The following is a 19,805-nucleotide window of genomic DNA, read 5'->3' on the forward strand; positions in this document are numbered from 1 at the left end:
CAGTGGGGAATCCGGGCCTTGTTATCAGACAGGATAACTATGAAGGGACAAATGAAAAGCAGAGGTTAATAACATTAATAAAGCCATTAAAGTCTTGAATGCCTTGATTCATTTTAATGTTATTAATGTTATATGATTGAGAGAATAAAGTGTAAAACCTCCTTGACATTTAGTGTTTAGTGTAAAGTTAGTGTTTTATAGTAATGTCTATGATATATACTGCGATTTCTTTAAGTTTACATCAATAGGTTAACAAAAAAAGATAACCCCCCCCAAAACTGTCAAATCTGTCAATATATTCTTATTTCATGAAAAAATAATAATACATCTCTCATTGCTTACTGGGATACCAAATACAATTTAATTGTCAAACTGTCATACAAAATCGATTTAATTGATATTTATATCATCTGACATGAATTATTTTGAATAAACTGAGAAACTCAATGTTTGTAAATAGGAAACAAACAAAAAAAAAAAAGAGCCCGCCTGTAGAAAACGAATACATGACATGGGAGTTTATTTGCATCAAAAATCGCATTTGATCTTCCGGCGTGCTTCTTCCTGCCGGCCACCGTAGTGCGTACACCAAACCCACGTGGTTTATCAAAACATCATGGCGGCTGGTTTCAAGTAAGACTGTAGCTATTACACCGAATATAACACTTTGTCCGCTTTGTTCTCAGCTGTGAAATGAATGCACCAGCAGCGGCAGGTTAGAGGAGACAACTGGCTGCTTGTAGGAAAGGAAATGCTCCGTGTGGGAAAGCTTTAACAGCGCAGACCTGTTACAGAGCTGGGTCCTGGTTACAGAGCTGTGGACCTTATTACAGAGCTGGACCTTGTTAACAGAGCTGGGCGCTGGTTACAGAGCCTGGGACCTGTTAAGAGCTGGTCCTGTATACAGAGCGGGGACCTGTTACAGAGCTGGTCCTGTTGGGTCCATATAAACACACTGAGTATAGGTAGCTGACAGTCGACAGACGCTGTGTGTAGTATTTAAGCTGTGTTTAATGGTGTCTTTCTCACTGTCCTGTTGTCATATAGCCGAATAAAGCAGATGTGTCACTACTGATAAAGGCATTTATGAGTTTCAGTCTCTAAACCAATGACTGCTTACCTCTTCCTCCCTTCCTCCCTTCTTTCCCTCCTTACCTCCTTCCCTCCCTGTCAACCTGTACAACCTCCAGGACTGCTGAGCCTCTGGAGTACCACAGAAGCTTTCTGGTTAGTGATGAAAACACAAAACACGCATATTTTGGTTAAATATCATGCTTTTGATTTCCCATTTTATCATTATTCATTATTGTCATGTTTTTCCCAGAGAGAAAACTGTCGACCTGATGGACGGGAGCTGTCAGAATTCAGAACCACAACACTGAACATAGGTGAGACACAGCGCTGACTCTTATCTCCAGTATAAAATGATGTGTTGATGTGTTTTTCTTCAGTCTACATGGGGTCATTTTCTCCGTTCAGGATCCATATCCACAGCAGATGGCTCAGCCCTGGTGAAGGTTGGAAACACCACGGTCATCTGTGGGATCAAAGCGGTAAATGATCATGAGCGCTGCATTTAAAAACCCTTATTTCAGTGAGTCTGGATCAGGTAAACAGATGTGCAGTGATTTCTGGTGTTTTTTCTTGTTCAGGAGCTGACAAACCCCACAGTGGAGGCGCCTGGGAAAGGTTACATTGGTAAGTACAATCGTAGAGTACCTCCTCCCCCTTTGTTATGATTAAGATATCTTAATATAACTTATTCTTATGACATACTGGCACATACACAATGATAAATTAGAATTTTTCTTTTTTTAAATGAGTTGGTTTTAATAACTGGAAATGTATACAGTGCTCTTAAGTATACAAATCTGATAAAGAATGTTTTGATTATTGTATATCATATTTTTTTGATATATAGTGGATGTAAAAATAAGAATTGTCTGGTATTTTCACCTTGTGTGCCTCAACTTGATTATATATTGAAACTACTGTTACTTATATAACTATATTTTATAAAACTAGAACACATATTAGTAAATAGTATTATTTTTTAATTTTTTCTCTTTTCCTTTACCCCCTACGTTTTTACACACATACCTCTACTTTACATTTTCAAAAACAGGCTTGTTACTTTAGTTTTAATGCATTTAAGGGGAATTATTGATTTATTTATTTTTAGTTTAGTAACGTGACTAAAGCGATGTAAAAGGCAAAAAACAAGATAAAACGGACGAGAGAGGAAGACTCAACCCTGTATTTTGAAGTTTCTTTGTTAGTTTTGCACAGAAACAGCCGGTAGAAATGTCATTAAGAGATTTTTATAGCTTGGGTAAATTTCAGAATTGTTTTTTTTTACTTGAGTAAGAAGTTGATTCAGTACTTCTACTTTCACCAAAGTCTTTTTTTACACAAGTATCTGGACTTTTACTCAAGGAAAGAATGTGTGTAATTTTGCTTCCTCTGCATATCTGTTTTTAATTGTGTTGTATATCTTATAAATATCATGCCATTCTAGTTAGTGGAGTTGTGTGTAAGTGGTGTAGCTTTGTATATTCCTATATGATGATAATAAATAAACAAACACTGACTGCAGTCCTCTTTCCATCGTTGTGTAGTGCCCAACGTGGACCTACCTCCTCTGTGTTCGTCTCGGTTTCGGCCGGGCCCTCCGGGAGAACAGGCACAGGCTGCCAGCCAGTTCATCGCTGATGTAATCGAAAGGTGTGACAGACTTTGATACACATCTCTTAGATTTCATATCACAGCAGCATTAGGCGTGTGTTAACCCTCATAATGCCATCCACTGCTTTAACTAAGTACGTTTTTCCATATGGGTGTTGCAGCTCTGAAGTAATACAGACGGAGGACTTGTGCATTGACAGAGGAAAGGTAAATCCAGAATCACGCTCATACGCGGGTCATTTGATTGCTGTAAATGTTGTGGGTCCTGATTCTGCTGATTCTGGTTGTAGCTCTGCTGGGTGCTCTACTGTGACTTGATGTGTCTCGACTACGACGGGAACGTGTTGGATGCTTGTATGATTGCTCTGCTGGCTGCCCTAAAGAACAGTATGTGCTGTATCTGATTGCAGTATTGTTCCATACAGCACACAAATATCCATCCCACTATTTTCAGTGAACTAATTCTTTATGGCCTTGGCCACGTGTTGCCTTTTTATTAGTAAATTAACTTTCAGTTTCCCTGCTCCCCACAGCACAGCTCCCAGAAGTCACCATCAGCACAGAGACTAGTACACCAGAGGTGAATTTAGAAAAGAGACGCGGGCTGCATATTCACAAACATCCAGTCGGTGCCTCTTTTTGTGTCTTTGATGAGTAAGTGATTTTCAGTTTTTCTAGCCATGATAAAAACTGTATTGTGTGTGTCTAAGTGCAACTTTTGTAATCCGGGCCTTCCCTCCGTGCAGCTCAATACTGATCGTGGACCCCACAGCTGAGGAGGAGAGCTTGTCAACCGCTGAACTCACCGTGGTGACGGATGAGGAAGATCGGCTCTGCGCTGTACACAAACCAGGTCAGAAATAAACAGTCTGTAATGATATGTGTAGTTTATACTCTGTGTGAATCCAATTTCCAAACTCATTAGGAACTCCCCATGGTCAAAACACATCTCTGAAGAAGCTGTTCTACCCTCTACAGTTTTTTGTTTAAGAATACAAAAGTTGTATTTCATTTTCTACAATTAGTCCGGTTTATCATTTTGCAGTTAAGTAGTATACTTAAGCTTTTTAACTTGTATTGGTTTTTTAATATTGTCTAAAAAAGCTATTTATATTATTGAAGTGGAATTTATTCTCTACTTTGAATAATAATCAGTATAAATTTGAGTATTTAAGTACTGAAAACCTTTATAGACTAGATTCACATTACTGCCTCTTTCTGTTGCACGTTTTTGGCATTTATGTAGAGATTCATATGAATGTTTTTTTTTTTACTTTAAACACTTCACAATTTAGTTTTTGTTGTTTCACAGTGGAATATAACTGAATGAATTTTAGAATCAGTGTTAAAGTTGGCATGAATCTAGCTTGCATAAAGTGACAAACGGTTACTGAATGGAGCTCCTTCACTATGTGGGCATACAAAAAAATCATATCAGCGATTCTGTGAGTTTGAATGGTGCTTACAGTCTTTTTCTCTGGCTCAGGAGGGACGTCACTGTCTGGAGAAAAGCTGCAGGAGTGTATCAGCAGAGCATCAGCGCGACAGAGAGAGATCCAGAAACTCATCGACAAAGTAATACATAGTGTGAAGACAGCACAATAAAGAGCCTCAGACGCTTTTTTTTTATCTAAAAGCTGTATTTTCCACTGTCAATATATATTCTTTTTTTTAATAACAATAAAACTGCTGACAAAGACTGCTTAAAAAATTACTTCTCAGTGTCCAGAAATGTCTCACACACACACACACACTCGTTGATGTCTCATAAGAATACGCTCATGGCTCCTGAACTCATTAAAAGGAAATGCCTTTTCAAAATGTGCTGTACAAAAGCAGGTACACCGTCTTGCATGTTGATCTTGAGTCCCCCGGTTGAGCCCTGTGCCGAGATGGCTAACAGAAGAAAGACTTCCAACAGACTGAGAGGTAGAGAGCTGCCCCCAGGCACTACTCCAAGATCAGATTTGCATTTTCACATGTAATGGTTATGTGGAGGATTTGGTGTCAATAAGCTCAGCTGGGATCCGTGCTTAAAGGGCAGTTTCTACCGGGGTCAACCAAGCAGAGGCAGGCTCATGAGGAATCCTCTGAGAATATGCATTCATGATCCTCTCGGTCCACGGGGGCCCCCCATAGAGAAAAGTCATCCTGAAGGGGCAACATGTTATTGTGAAAGCCTGCTACCTACGAGAACCATCTTTTTCTTTTTTTCATCTCAAAAAATATCACTACGGTTCTTTTAAGTGTAGGGCTGCCTGTTCTAAAAACCCCCATCCTCTATGGCGGACACAGTTTTGGTTCTCCAAAACCTCTGACAATCATTACGTTACAAATTTGTCAGCTAGAAAAAGACACAGATAGGACAAAAAAGTATTTTTTTGTCTGCAGTCTCCACAGTGAGGCAGACAAAGCACAGTATGGATCATTCATGTCCTCGTGTAGCTGGGGAAAGGGTTCTTAGTGTGATTTTAGTCTGTCATGACTTTGGGAGGGGCTGTGGCATGCTCCTCTTCCTCTTACTTCTTGGTTGGCTGGCGGTATGTTGCCGTGGTGCTCCCCCCTGAGGAGCTGCTGCTCCCATAGCCATTTGCTGCTGCTGCATTTGGTGCTGCAAGAATTGCAACTGTAAATTGTGGAAAAAAGATGAGAAACAAAACAAATCAGAGGGGATTGCGTTGTGTTACTACAAGCAACATAATGCATGTTTTTTGTCAGTGGGTCTAAGGTATCTATAAGCATCTGCAGCATGGTTAAAAAACATTCACTGGCACCAGTGTTGAGCAGACTCTCTCACTGAAACTGGAATCAAATTACACCTTAGCTTACCAGCAGAACGCTCTGTGTCATAAGACGTCTATAAAGTGGCGTGGGTTAGTGAAGCTGATCTAAAGCCTGGTACGACATACAGGAGGAGGAGTGTGCGGAGAAACACAGAAGAGTGGTTAATGGGTTGCAGACGGGAGGGAGAAGAAGGAAGAGATACAGGTTTGGGGCAGGTTGGGAAGTGAGGCAGGATACAGTCAAGCAGCACCAGTGGCAGTCTGGAGACAAATTATTGGCTGCGATCCTGGCAAAAACAGACATGCAGCTTAGCAACCGTGCTTTCTGCTCAGAGTAAGTCAGCAACTTCAACTTGGCAAAAAAAAAAAATCTTTTCAACACCTTAAGATTCATGCTTACAGTGTAACAGCCTACAATCACTAATCTGTCTTAATGCAGTCAGCAACATTTCAACAGTATGTACCCCATGACAACATTTCAGATCCTGTCACTAAGTGCTTTGGAAGAACATGCCTCCCAGTTTGACACGCTGTTAGTTGCTGCCATTGGAAGTGCCACAAGCTCTGGTGTGTGTGTGTGGGCTGCTGGGAGTACTGGGACTGCTGTGATCTTTGTCAAACAACATATTAACCAAACATACAGTACAACACAAGATGGAGTGAATGGTGTTGATCTACAACAGAGAAAAAAAATAATAATTCCACAAGGCTTTTGATGAAAATCAGACCTGGGGGGTGATACAGTTTCAACGACAACTTCTCATTGGAAGTTGAAAAAAGGCAGAAGAATATATTCTCAGTTATTGTTTTAGATGTTTTCTTACCATGTATAAAAAGCTAAATTTAAGAAAACAGTAAACATTTAGAATTATGATTTGAATTATGTATTAGTCTTACATTAGTGATTATATCAAATATTTCCAAATGCTTAAAGCCCTTCAATTCAGTTTTCTAGGAGATATAAAATGTATTTTATACTGTAAAACTTTCTTTTTATTCATTTAAATTTCACCCAGGTCTGATGAAAATATTAAATGTATGTATAAGTAAGATAAAAACAAACTGGTATTTTTTAGACTCTAATACAGAGCATGAAGTCAAATGAACTAATTCCCTGGCAGTTTATAGTGTAGCACAACATACTCCTGCTAGCTAAATCAAGGCATGGAGAGTTGGCTGATGAATCTAGTCTCGGTGTCCTACAAACATGTAGATGTGTATACAGATGTTAAAGTTGCTGTATTACTTGGATCTGTGGCTGGTGCTGCTGCTGAAGCCTTGGAGAAGGCAGCGGGGGCCCAGACCCGTCCAGCCCACAGCCCAACTGGGACAGCACTAAGGGGGTAGGAGGGAGAGAGGGAGCCCCGGAGGGCAGAATGCGACGGCAAGAGAAAGAAAAGCAGAAGAAGGAGTAGAGCAAAGTATGAAGAGAGAAAATGCACGTACAGGCAAAGGGGGACATTGGCGGGGTTGAAGGGGAGGATGGGGTGAGGGGGTCGTGGTTTCAGTGATGCATAACCACACGCAAGGAAAGCGATAAAATAAAGGAAAGAAAAGACAACAAGAGGGAGCATTGCAGGGAGGCCAAGAGCACAGGTAAATGACAGTGTGCATGGACATTTTTAAGGGGATTATGTGCAAATAGCATGAATGGGGTAGAAAGGTGTGAGTGAGCAGGGCAGGTTGAGGAGGAGGACAGGAAGATAGTGCAGGAAGGAAAGGAAATAAGGGTGGGGGGGCAAAAAAGAACAGAGGAAAAATAAAAAAAGAGAATGTAGCAGAGAAGAAGGGGAAGTTGAGTCTCTCCTGTCAGTTGTTACATGCTCCATTGTGCGGAACAATGGCCAACTACAGTAAAATGATCATGTTTAGTTACAAACTGAGTCCTAATGTATAGTAATTACAATACTGTATACATCGTATCTTATTAGTACTAGTTAGTGGCATGGTGTCAATTTGTTTTGAAACAGGTTAAGGGACTGAACAAAGAGAAATGTTTTCAAAGAAACTTGTGTGGGTTTAATGTGTATTTGGGTGTCTATGTGTGTGTATGGGTCATACCTGCTGCCTGTGGAGACATGAATCCTCCGACTCCCAGGTTGATGACCGCTGTTTGCTGGTTTCCTAAACTTTGATCTGTCCCCTGATCACCCTGCGAAGAAAGTCAGAGGTAACGCAAGAAAGTGAGGTCATCGTGCACCCACGCCTGTTCACTGCCATCACAAAAACCTTGGACTACAAAGACATGAGCAGTAATGTGTATATGCAGTTTAATAGCTCTATAGCTAAAGTACTTTACAAAGCCAGATACTGTTTGTTTGAACATTGTTCAAAAGAAAGAAAAGTAAAAGACAAAAAGACGTATGAGCTAAGAACAAAATCAGAGGTTTAAAGACAAGTAACTATCAAAACTAAGTTTTAAATAGAGGTTTTAAAAGATGATACGGATTTTGCTGGTTATGATCGGAGGGTCCAGTCATTAGGTGGTTATGAGGCATTTTGGCAGTGGTTACAGCTTCTCCCACAGCATTTTGTCATTACACCTCAGCACTGAAGAATTCTGGGCTTTTGTTCCTCTACTCCTTGCAGATTTGTTCAGACTTGAAGAGCGTCTTGACAGCTCTTATGAAGTCATTTCACAGATTTTCCATTGTGACTTGAGTCTTGTTTTTGGCTAAGTCACTTGAGTAATTTCAAATTCTTGTTCTGTTGTTATATTTGTCAACACACTTTGGTCATTGTCCTGTTGGACCATACATCCTTATCCCACGTTCTTTTATGAGTGGCGTCCTTTTAGACTTCTGGGCACTCTACCATATAACCCAGTATTGTGAAGTCTGTTGACTGATTTTGGTTCTATCATGGTGGTCCTCATCTACACCTCACTAACCAAGATAGATTGCTTAGTTTTGTTGACAAAGGGGTACACAGAGTCTTGTTTAATCACATACCTTTCGATTTCTCTATTAAATATATTACTGTGTATAAGTGTGGTCAAATGTTTCCCAGATGTATTCGCCTGCACTTAAGTTGCTATTGTGTGGTATGTATAGATGTGCAAACATGGACACCATAAATCTGGAACATGAACATTATTCAAATAATGTTTCTGTTCCAGATTTAATCTAAAGCAAAATGCAAAATTGTATTGCTGCTTTTGCTGTGTGTGTCTCACCGTCTCCCCCTGCTGTTGAGGGCTGGAGGTGGCCGACTGACTCTGCTGTGGGGAGAACTGAGACAGCTGCTGCTGCTGCAGAGGGTTAAAGATGAGAGGACCAGTGGGGATCTGGAGATGTAAAACACACACACACACACACACCAACAAACACCGAGCAGGGGAATAACAGACAGGGAGATGAAGATGGAAGAGGACAGGCAGAGGGAAAGGAATGATGCACAAAGGGACAAGAGTGGAAAGAAACCGGAGCATTAACAAAGCAATCAAACAAACAGGGTAACCACACCATTACCACTACAATAATATCAGGACTAGAAAACATCTTAAAGGGTGTTCACTACATGGGATATGCATTAAAGTGCAGGAAAAGGAAGTGTGAGGAAACTGAGCTGTGCAGTTGATTCACACACAGTCCAGTGCTATTCCAGGTGTGGTAACACAGGTGCAGGATCAGAAGAGTCACTATGTCAAACAAATACCTGGTGCATGCTACTAACAGTGTTACAGACTAACTGGCACAGAGTCATACCTGCAGTAGGTTCAGTGGTCTCAATCCAGCACTGCTATTCAGGCCAAAAGGACTCCCTGAAACACAAACCAGATTTACATTCAGCTGACAGAGTACATACACATATGAACTTATCTCTAGACCTTTTTATAAGACCAACTGGACCTATTTTTTTTTTTCATTTTTAAATGGGATTTGAACATACATTAGCATTGGGTTTTATTAAAATTGCACTGTACGTTGTAAACCTTCTGCGTTTTCATTTACTGTTACTTTCTGTAATTGTCTTGCGCCTGTAAAGCCTTCTGATACACTGTATGTTATGCAGGGCTGAAATAATAAAGACTATCTCTTGAGTATAAAGTCAGTTGTTTGATTCCTGGAGCAGTTAATGTCTGTCCAACCCTCTCAACAGATCTTTAAACAACACAGTGAATCCCCATTTCTTCCAGGTCATCTGCAAATTGCTGATTGTGCTGTGGGACGCTATCCTCTACACTGAGGTCAGAGGTCAGGCTCAACATCCCTGGAGCTGGAATTCCCTATTATGCTCAAGGTCAGTTGGTTGGATGCAAATTAACATTGGAAGTTCACTTGGATGATAGTCTCAACCCTGCTCCTCATGGCTTATAACCGATTATAGTACTACATAAGGGGACATGGCATTGAAATCTCTTACCAGTCTGTGCTGCCGACTGCATGGTAGGCATCAACCCTCCAGGAGGCAGGATTCCACTCAGGTTAAGGCCTGGACCCAGCATGGGGTTGGAGCTACTCATCAAGGTCTGCGGACTGCTACACAAACAGTACAGGATCATCATGAAAAGGGATAGCAACCAGCAAGTGGCAGTGTGGCATCAGATCATCTACTTTCTTACCAGACGGAGCTGACCACGTTGATGAAATTGAGCCCTGCCGGGTTGGCCATGACTTGCGGCGAGGTTGTTCCCGTTGTGATGGACGTACCCATGGTGGGCAGGGGAATGGTCATGACCGGCAGGGGCTGGCTTAGAGCCAGTTGCTGTTGGGCAAAGGGTGTGAGGAGGGCGGGCTGCGACTGGTTCTGAACCATGGGGGGGTCTGAAGGGGTAGGGGTCACTGAGAGAGGAGCAGAAAGGGAGTCGGCGGGGTGCGGGGTCGAGCACGGCGTGTTTGTGGGCGTGGGGGTGGATGGCTTGGGGGTCCCCGATCCTTTATGGGAAAATTGGGACAGAGAGGAGTACTTTTCAGCACATCATACATATAAAGTTTTGTAAGAGAGAGCTTAAAATGACAAAATTATACACTGTTATACATAACACTATAGGGGAAAGCGCCTGTATTGATGCAATATGCCATATGCTTGACACGGTAGTTTTATGCCTTTTTTCCCCCTATTTCTTAAGAACTGGAACCATGTCAAGTTAATTTTTCCTGATTTCTCAAAAAAAAATCCAGATCTGGAAAACTTCAGAATCGTGAGAAGAGATGGTGTAAGATGTTCCAGCACTACTAATTCGCACAACTGTGACTGATGAAAGCAAGCAGCCCAACCGTTAGTCAGACTCGGCTGTACTCACTCTGTGTGGAACCCATAGGGGAGAGGGAGGCGGGCGACAACAGGCCCACCTGGCTCAGCTCCATGGAGTGCTTCCTGTTCAGAGACTGGCTTTTGGCTGGAGGGGGCGTAGGACACTTGAGTAGACCACTGGTGGTTTGTGAACTATATGGATTACCTGACAAAAACAGAGGAGTTGAGATATGTACTGCACCCTTTTCTATTCGGGGAGTACTGAATATTTTACACTGAGTCTGCCATGTGGAATATCACTTTCTAACCTTATAACTGTTTAGCTTATTTTTTAAGAACCTTAGAGGCTCTATAGTTGGTATTTGTGCATTTTGGGATTCATACCCAACTGAAACAAGAAAGATTAGAAAGTATACGGTTTTCCCCTGGACTCGGCCCGTACCATGGGATTGCAGGCTCAACCCTTCCCCTGTACCTGACCTCAGTATCACCCTACAGCCTCAATGCTAGCCATTAAAGGAAAAACACCCCTCTAACACTGTGCTGCTTAAACTATGATTTTTAATGCAATCCAGAATTTGCCGCCATTTAAGGTTTGCTTGCAGCCTTTTTCCACCAACCTGTCTTGTCTACTTTGGTTTGTGATTTTCTACAATTTCCAGAATTCATTTCAACTTAACTCCACAAGATCTTTTAATTAAAGCGTTTTTGTTGGGGTGAAAAGAGTACGATAGACAGTGACAGGGAGAGCTTTTTATACAGAGCTATTTACGTATTTTCCATTCTTTGTCTATCTGTTTTGCTAACCACACTGCTCTCAGACATCAGAAATACGTGTCTATGCTGTATCTTTGTCAGAGACGTACCTGAGGAGCTGCTGCCTGACCCTGAAGGCAGTTTGATAGGAGGGGGTCGATGCTTCACCCCTTTCCCTAAAACAGATGTCTGGACCAATGGGGAAATACCATCACCCTGCAGATGACATTTAAACCAGTTTGTTAGCCACAGTGCATCACAACAGTAAAACAAAAGTAATTTTCCCACCAATGCCGACTCAGATATCAGATAAGGTAAGATGAAGCCCCAGATGTCAGCAGAATCAGGTGTCAGTTGCTCATCTTACCTCATCTTTGCTGGGGGAGGGAGGCCCCTGTCCCACGCTGCCTGAGTTATGGGACATCTTGACCTGACACTTGACATCTCTCTCGTACACTCCTTTGTATTGAGTAAGAAACCTATGAAACAGACATAACACAAAAGTTATACTACACTCCCGACATCGTATCCCTACAATCTGTGTATTTTGTAGGATTAGGTCGACAAAATCAATCATTATGACTCACCGGTCTGCATCTATCTTTGAGCCTATGAGGAAGCTGTGAATGAGACAAACGAGACAGAAATGAGTGAATACAGAGTGGCATTTCAAATTCAGTTATGTTCACTATATTTGCCTCAGAGTCTGTCCTTACGGGGGATGTATGAGCTTTAGGTCTGTGCTGTCCTCCTCTGCTTTTGGTTCTTTAGCACAGTAGATCTTTCCATACACCAGCGGGTCTCCCATCGACTGGAAGATGGACACCTTTGTCCTCTGGGCTTGCCCCCCGACCTCACACTCAAACGTGTAGTCATCTACAACTTCCTGTGTAAACAAAGTGGACAAAGACAACTGAACGAAAGAACTTTGTAGGACATGCAGCACTAAAGGTCCAGGGTGTCATGTTTTTGTCAAACTGCTTGACAAAAAACTTTCAGCATCCTTTACTGACTGAACGAGTTAACCAACTTTTAAACATATCTGCAAGAGGAGGTGTGCAACGAAACTGCCTTATTCTGTGCCATCCAGTGTCACAGCGAGAGGAGAGGATTTGGGGGTTTATGTTAAGCTTTTCCTTGACAATTTAGCAAGTAGCTTTTTTTATCTTTTAATGACTGAGAAATTTTATACAACAGAGGCGGCTGTTTTTCATGAATATTTTTAACTTAACCTAATATTCAAGAATTTTTTTTTTTTTTAAAACATGGTGAGAATAGGGGAAGAGGAAGGGAAGGGAAAGGACTGACTGGGGTAAAGTAAAACCACACAGAAAAAGATGAATTATCATTTAATGTGTAGTCACAAACGTTAATGTTCACTTTCACAACTGGCGTTGCCTTGTGACCTTGTATGTGCCTGGCACCACCTGTTTGGCCTCAGCACACAGAAAATATTACCTCTCGTCTCACTGGCTTTCATAAGGGATAAGTATGTTGGAAATATGCGAGTCCAGCACCATTTATGGACAGAAGCAATGTCCTTGATACGGTCTATGCGCAGTCCATTATGGTCTTTCTTTTTCCAGAAGAGCAGAGGGATGTGTGAAATTCAGAAACGTTCCACATTTATTGCAATTTTGTGGTTCATCAAAAAGGAATCTGTTTCACCCACTTGGGAGATATATTTTCTGAGTTCCAAAAAAAAAGGACTGTGTGAAAAAAAAAGCCCCATTTTATTTTGTTTTCTATGAAGCATCACACAATTATACACATTCCCTGTTTAGTACTAACAGCAAACAGCCATCATTGATCCGTACCCACAGAGAGTGTTAATGCTCCTGTCACACTTACCTCAGCAGGCCAGATCACAGTAGTGGGCTGAGAGTCCTCCAACTGCAGAGATTTCTCAACCACAGCATACTTTTCAACCTAGAGCAACACACAAACAAATCCATTTGGTGTGTTATTGCCTACATTATAACTGCCAGACTATTAGTTGAGTGCGTTTTAAGTGGTGTTGGCTCAAGTGTTTAAGTGACAGCGTTATAGAGGAGCATTGAGCTGCTTACATCAATTTCCTTCGGTACAGTTAGTTGGCAGTTGCTCTGCTTCCACATGTCAACACACTGCAAGTGATGACGGCCGAGAAACCAGGACGACAGCAGCACGGAAAAACAAAAAAGAGGTATGAGCAAAAACATGTGAGAGAGCACTATGACGGCACGCACTGACCTATGCTGGAGTAGGTCAAGAGATGTTTTTCAACAGTATTAAGCAGTAAAAGAGGGCGAACTGAAACATTTGCTAATTTTTACTTGTATTTTAACACATCAAGATATTACAATCCATTTTAACAACATTTTAGCAACAATTCAATGTGTTTAGTGTTATGATGGACAGACAGGTAGTTGGACGAATAGGTAAACAATTTTCATCATGTGGGAGAAGATCCACCAAATAGTAAACAGCCTCAGTCAACTTAATCTTATATTATTAAATGATGGGTATGTTTAAGACGTACGTTTCCGATCTTTGAGATCTTCAGGTCTATGACAGGAGCAGGTTTCCTCTCCTTCCTCCTCTGTAGGTAGTCGTAGAGTCGTAGCTGTGGTGGCATGGGCAGATGGGACAGCTCCTGCTGCCTGTTCAGTGCAGCTCGAGAGTGCCTCTTGAAACAACTACGATGCAAACAGACAAGAAGCAGGTGTCTTAAAATGATTAAGGCTTTTGCTTCATTCGCTGACTTTTGCTTTTTACAATCACAGAGCTTTCATTTTCACGTCTTCAATTTCGAAGATTAAAAAATGTATAGATTTATAGTTTTTTTTTCTCCTGGCGTTCAGTATATTCAGTACCGTTTCATGGAGCGAGTGTTCATTTTCTGTTTGTTGTAGAGCAGGCGGTTGGCTGTACAGGTAACAGAAATGGACGGGTCCAGGCACAGAGGTTCAGCTGTGGCCAAAATCAATTGACTCTCCAGCTGTAATTTGTCATCCTAAAGCAGAGAAACGATGTCAAGACGTTACAGAAAACACCTGTGCAATGTGCTGATGCTAAAAGGAATCAAAACACACAGGACTACTATTATATGGTCAAGTAGATTTTTACTGAGGCAATGTAGATGCATTTCACTTGAATGAAAATGATTTTTTACTGAAACTGTTAAAACAACTAACATATGTCTATCAGTATGCTGTGTATGCATAGTTACAACAAACTGTTTCAGGGTGTGTTGAATGAGAACGTGTGTGAATTAATGGGGCAAAGGACAAATCAAGACAGTGGGTTGTCAGATAAGGCATACATATGTTTTCTTTACACTTTACCTGTGTCCACTTGTGGTGGTCACTGGTCATGGCATGGACATCACAAATTAGAGTCTGCATGGCAAAAACACAGATATAAACAACTTAGCGTCTCTATATTAAAAGGTCAACTGTGAGTTAATAATTTTTAACTAATTCTTCATACTTGCTCAAATAGTAATAGAGTATTGTTTTGGCCTATGCGAGAGAGGTTTTCCATGTATTCTATTGATTTACCTGCATGGTTGGCCGCAGCAGGATGTGCCTGCTCTGATAGGTGGGCATCTTTGTATTGCCAGACTGCCTGTAGTCTCTCACCTCTACTATTACACAGCCACAGTGGAAGATGTTCACCTGAGACACAATGCAAATAGTGGTTACTAAAGTAGACTAAACAAGAGAATAAGAAACCATTTCAAGTTATAAAGAATAACCTTATGCATTTTTAATGAATATCTGTCTAAAGCCATAATTTAAAAGTATGCTTCACTTTACTTTAACTTAAGCTTACTGTTGTGACATAGGGAAACATTTCAAAATCTACAAAATTATTTCTGCACATGCGTATTTACAATTGTATACGTGTCGTGCATATACACATACACACCTGTGATTTCTCCAACAGATCCACCAAGATAGGAGGCAACTCCTCAGCATCTAGGTACTCCAGCAGTTCTCCTTCTTCATATGGCAGACGGATGGTTTCAGAATCTAGAAACCAACACAGATATGAATGCTACAGACCAGAAAAACAAAACTGGATCAACTTGGGTAATTGTCTAATTGTCTTCTCTTACCAGATCCATTTTTGCCCCTGAGCATTAAAGAGTAGCCTTCATTCCCAGGGTACAGGTTGACCACCAGACATGATACAGACTCCTGAGACACCAGCTTCTCCAGTAGATTCACATTTCTCCTCAAATTCTTCAGAACAAGAGATAAGAGACATAAGAGACAAATCTTCCAGATCAGCAGCTCACACGTTTAAAACCATGCCAACAAGAAAGGCATGTTATTATTGCTATCACATTAACATTTATTTAGTTAAAGTTGTGTGTTCAGTAATGGTTTAATATGCTTTTCTAAAAAAAAACTTAAAAAACAAGGACAGCCATTGCTTTGTTTTATAAAATGAATATGAAATGAAATATTGAATTATTAAATACCAGAAAGGATTACTTAGACTAAGTCGATGAATGAATTAGGTGTTAATTATTAAATTAATCTCCAACTATTTCTATTTTGATAATCAATTGATTGTTTTGAGTCATTTTTAAGAGAAAATATCCAAATTCTATGATTTCAGCTTCTCAACTGTGAATATTTTCTTGTTTCTTCAGTCTTCAATGACAGTACACTTAACATATTTGGGTTATTGACAACAAGCCATTTGAGTATGTCTCCTTAGGCTTTGGGACAGTGATCAACATTAACCATTTTCTGATATTTTATGGACCAAACAACTAATTGATTAATCAAGAAAATTATCTAAAGATTAATTGATAATGAAAAGACTTCTGTAACAGTTGCAGCCTTAATTTACAATTTATGATTTGGGCAATGTCTGGGTTGATGTAACGCCAATTTTACCAATCGATCTGACAGTATTACTTACAGTCAAAAGCAACTAAAGCATTATGGTTGCTTATTGCAATTAATAAACAGTAAACAAAACTTTGACTCCCCATTCTGAACCCCTGAGTTAGAAAAAGACTGTAAAAACGGCAGTGCTGTGAAATTGGTCAATCGCTTATGTGTAACTTCTTGCTTCTCTTGCAATACTTTAATGCAACTGACAGATATCCTGTGCATGCATTAACACAATGCAACATCTCCAAAATCCACTTTTTCCCTACAGATCGGAAAGAACAATCGTTTGCATGCATGTAATTAACTAGTCATAACTCAGAGTCAAGTTTCTGAATACAAACCTTTAACTCTGGCTCTTTCTCACATTCCTCCATGTACAGCTCATAGAGCTTCTGATACAAACTCTTCCTCCCACCAGATGAAATTCTTCTTTTGGCTGGTCGTTGTCGAGCACTTTCAACAATGTACTGAATAACAGATAATACTCGGTATTAATGAATGACAATGACAGTGCATAGTGGATGTAATGGGTGCAGAGGGATATATGTAAGTACACCCTATTCATTCCTCTCACTACAAACACATAAGATTAAAGTAACAGCTTTTACCTCGGCTCGATCCAATGCATATTCCAAAACTTGTTGCTTTTGGGGAATAAGAGCAAACAAACAAAAAACAGATCAGTCACAACGGGAAGTCTCAAATTGGCAGAGAACAGAAGAAGCTGTGCAAGTCCTGGTGAAGAATTGCCGGATGCTTTATCTGGTATAAAACTTCACTGTGGCTATCCACTGAATGAGGGGATACATTACCTTAAAAAAAAAAAAAAAAGGGGGTGAAACTCACCATTGTGGTCCACCGCCAGCTGCAAGGCGAGTGACGGTAGACGATGCTGTCCTTTCTGCACCCACACTGTCACCTTCCTAGAGTGACCATTCACACCCTGCACGGCAGCACGGCCAAACAGACGGCAACGAGAAACAAATTAGCACAGATACACTCGGTGTGACTGACAGGTTATCGAGACAGTACAGGATGCCAAACAGCCCGGCTGGCACTCAACCAGATGCCACACACAAACAGCTAAGAAGACTGGCGAGCGAAAACAGTTTCATTTAAGTTGTTTCAGCATTTTGCTCACAATTGAATTGCTCCGACAGAGCAAATACATGCACAGGTGTGTCAGAGTCGACAGACCCGTGTGGCTCCGGTGAGTGAACTGTGAGTGAACTGTAAGTGCAGCCAGGAGAGTGGCTGGATAGCAACAAGCTCGTTGATGCCTGACCGCTCAGGCTAACGCGGCTAACGTTAGCAGGCTAGCCCGTTCCTAGTGGGCAAGCTGCAAGTTACTAGCTACGCTGATGGTGTTACGTCGTCTGAGACACCGAGCGACGAGGCGACGTCGATCTCAACGAGCAGGGTGGACTTGCCTTCTAGGTTGCATAGCGGTCGACTGTAGCTCCAACGCGAGAAAACGAAATGAAATTGAAATATCAGTGTCTTCATTGAAAAAAAGTCGGAGCGGCAGCCATTTTCTTCCAGTGTGACAACAACAGCTAAACTTCCGGTTTGGGCAGCGGTGGGCGGAGCCTCACTAAGTGCCTACTCTGAACTGATGCTTGATCTCTGATAGATAGATAGATAGATAGATAGATGAAGATAGACTGACAGACAGATAGAAAGATAGATAGAAGACAGACAGACAGACAGACAGACAGACAGAGGTGAAGATAGATAAGGATAATTTAGATAGATAGATAGACTAGATAGATAGATGATAAGATGATAGATTAGATATGATACTTATGATTATCCGAGGGAAATTCAAGCATCCAGTAGCATACAAACATACATTCAACTAAAATCCCTAAAAACCCTGACCCTTAAGAACAGAATCAAAAATTAAGATAAAAGATAAGATATAACGTATTATGTATGTATATGATATATACAATTAACAGTATAAAATTAACAGTAGCTGCAGTAAACATGGCAAACAGTAAACAGTGCAAATGGACTTTGTGCACACTATAACTGTTAGATACCTGTTGGCCTCTTTCGCAGCGAGAATTTAAACATTTTTACAGCATGCTCAGGTATTTTGCAACAGTTTGTGACTGCTTCTGAACACAAACAATTGACCCTTAATTTAAGTTAAACAAAAAACTACTTAACAATTTAGCCTACTGTTTGCTTAAATTATGTTAGTATTTGATGTTCAGTTTGCTAAGTAAAAAACAGACAACGAAGTAAAAAATACAAAACTACATTATAGTGCTTAGTATAGTGCGCAGGACCATAGCAGAGTAATCTGGTAATGATTCAACAATAAAAGCACCTGGAATTCCCTTAAAAAAATGTAATTCTGTCAAGTAACAAATTCAAACAGGACATCAGAGAGCCGACCTGATATTTAATGCATATGTTCTTATAACCATATTCATCTTTTCCCTTATGGTCTGTTTGTTTAGTGTATCTGACAATATTAGCCTATCTGGATTTGCTGTTGATCATAAACAGACTGCCAAAGGTAATTAATTGAGATTATAGCCTGACCATTAGAGTATGAATAATGATTAATACGCAAATAATTAGAGGCTAATTGGACTGCTGACCCTGAATAAAAGTACAGACCAAATCAGCAGCATGAACATTATAGCCTAGTAAGAAATCCAAGATCAGTCAGCTGGATTGTAACAGCTGCATAAACAGTTCAGATATTACACTTACCAACAATTACAGGATGCATTTAAGTGAAATTAAGTGTCTATTGCCAATGCACATTGCTATTGTATTATCACCCAGCCTTATATATATCCTGCATCTTAATAGGCCTATGTAAAAAATAAAAACATCAACCTTTGCAAGTTTTGATTAACAAATAATATTGATATCAGATCATCTGCCACACTATGTAATATTAATACTGTTTGTAATACTGTAAAAATATGTCCATTTTAGTCAGTAAGGTTAAAAGGATGTCATTCTACATTTATAACTTCATCCTATACCATATACAATGTATACATATTGGTAGGTTGAAATCCCATTATTGTACAGTAGGGGGAAGAACAGGATAGCAGATTCATTAGGCTGAATGCCACAGCTGAGCAGTCCAACAGCAGGAAAATAAAGGAAAACTGGATTCAGTAGATTTGTAAGACTTGTAAGAATTTCCAGTTGCAAATACAGAGATTACAAATTGTGCCTGTAATACAACAGACAATTACAGCAGTTTTTAAAGACATTATAAAATCATACATTTTTCCATAAAGGTGTGTATAAAATATCTAGAGAGCAGCTAATGAGCAGGTTTACAGGTTTAGATGAGTTAAAACGGAGGATACACTTTTGACTGCTTTTACCTGTTGTTCTTGTTCCATATGTTACTCAACAACAAAAAAAGACCTTGGCCTATTATTGCCTATTGATATGATTAACAAGTGTGAAGGAAATTTGTCAGTGATGTCATTTTTTTTTGAAAAGTCAC

The 19,805-nt window shown here is 40.3% G+C and overlaps 2 protein-coding genes across 5 annotated transcripts; one reads left to right on the forward strand and one right to left on the reverse strand.

Annotated features, from left to right (window-relative positions):
• The first annotated feature begins 566 nt into the window (after positions 1-566).
• Positions 567-4,397, forward strand: exosc8 (exosome component 8). Its single transcript, XM_035666306.1, has 11 exons — positions 567-633; positions 1,191-1,227; positions 1,325-1,388; positions 1,480-1,553; positions 1,653-1,698; positions 2,619-2,724; positions 2,847-2,892; positions 2,976-3,072; positions 3,219-3,339; positions 3,432-3,538; positions 4,172-4,397. The coding sequence occupies exons 1-11, from the start codon at positions 617-619 to the stop codon at positions 4,288-4,290; spliced, it is 834 nt and encodes a 277-aa protein (XP_035522199.1). The 5' UTR covers positions 567-616; the 3' UTR covers positions 4,291-4,397.
• supt20 (SPT20 homolog, SAGA complex component) lies at positions 4,305-17,869 on the reverse strand. Of its 4 annotated transcripts, XM_035666295.1 has the most exons (24): positions 17,746-17,862; positions 17,162-17,258; positions 16,924-16,959; positions 16,657-16,782; positions 15,523-15,649; positions 15,333-15,436; positions 14,963-15,079; positions 14,747-14,800; positions 14,276-14,415; positions 13,942-14,098; positions 13,490-13,546; positions 13,272-13,349; positions 12,137-12,306; positions 12,008-12,040; positions 11,788-11,899; positions 11,531-11,636; positions 10,714-10,869; positions 10,033-10,345; positions 9,834-9,949; positions 9,176-9,231; positions 8,644-8,754; positions 7,530-7,620; positions 6,715-6,803; positions 5,165-5,311 (listed from the first exon to the last, which is right to left on the reverse strand). In XM_035666295.1, exons 2-24 carry the CDS (start codon positions 17,162-17,164, stop codon positions 5,165-5,167), a joined length of 2,499 nt encoding a protein of 832 aa, XP_035522188.1. In that variant the 5' UTR covers positions 17,165-17,258; positions 17,746-17,862. The 4 variants fall into 4 exon arrangements, with proteins under 4 accessions (XP_035522190.1, XP_035522189.1, XP_035522191.1 ...); XM_035666297.1 differs by having other exon boundaries at positions 4,305-5,311; positions 9,834-9,946; positions 17,162-17,869; XM_035666296.1 differs by having other exon boundaries at positions 4,305-5,311; positions 17,162-17,869.
• Between the last annotated feature and the right edge of the window lie 1,936 nt (positions 17,870-19,805).

Source organism: Morone saxatilis, unplaced genomic scaffold, assembly GCF_004916995.1.
Source record: "Morone saxatilis isolate NCDOM2014 unplaced genomic scaffold, NCSU_SB_2.0 Contig20, whole genome shotgun sequence".
Classification (NCBI taxonomy): Eukaryota; Metazoa; Chordata; class Actinopteri; family Moronidae; genus Morone; species Morone saxatilis.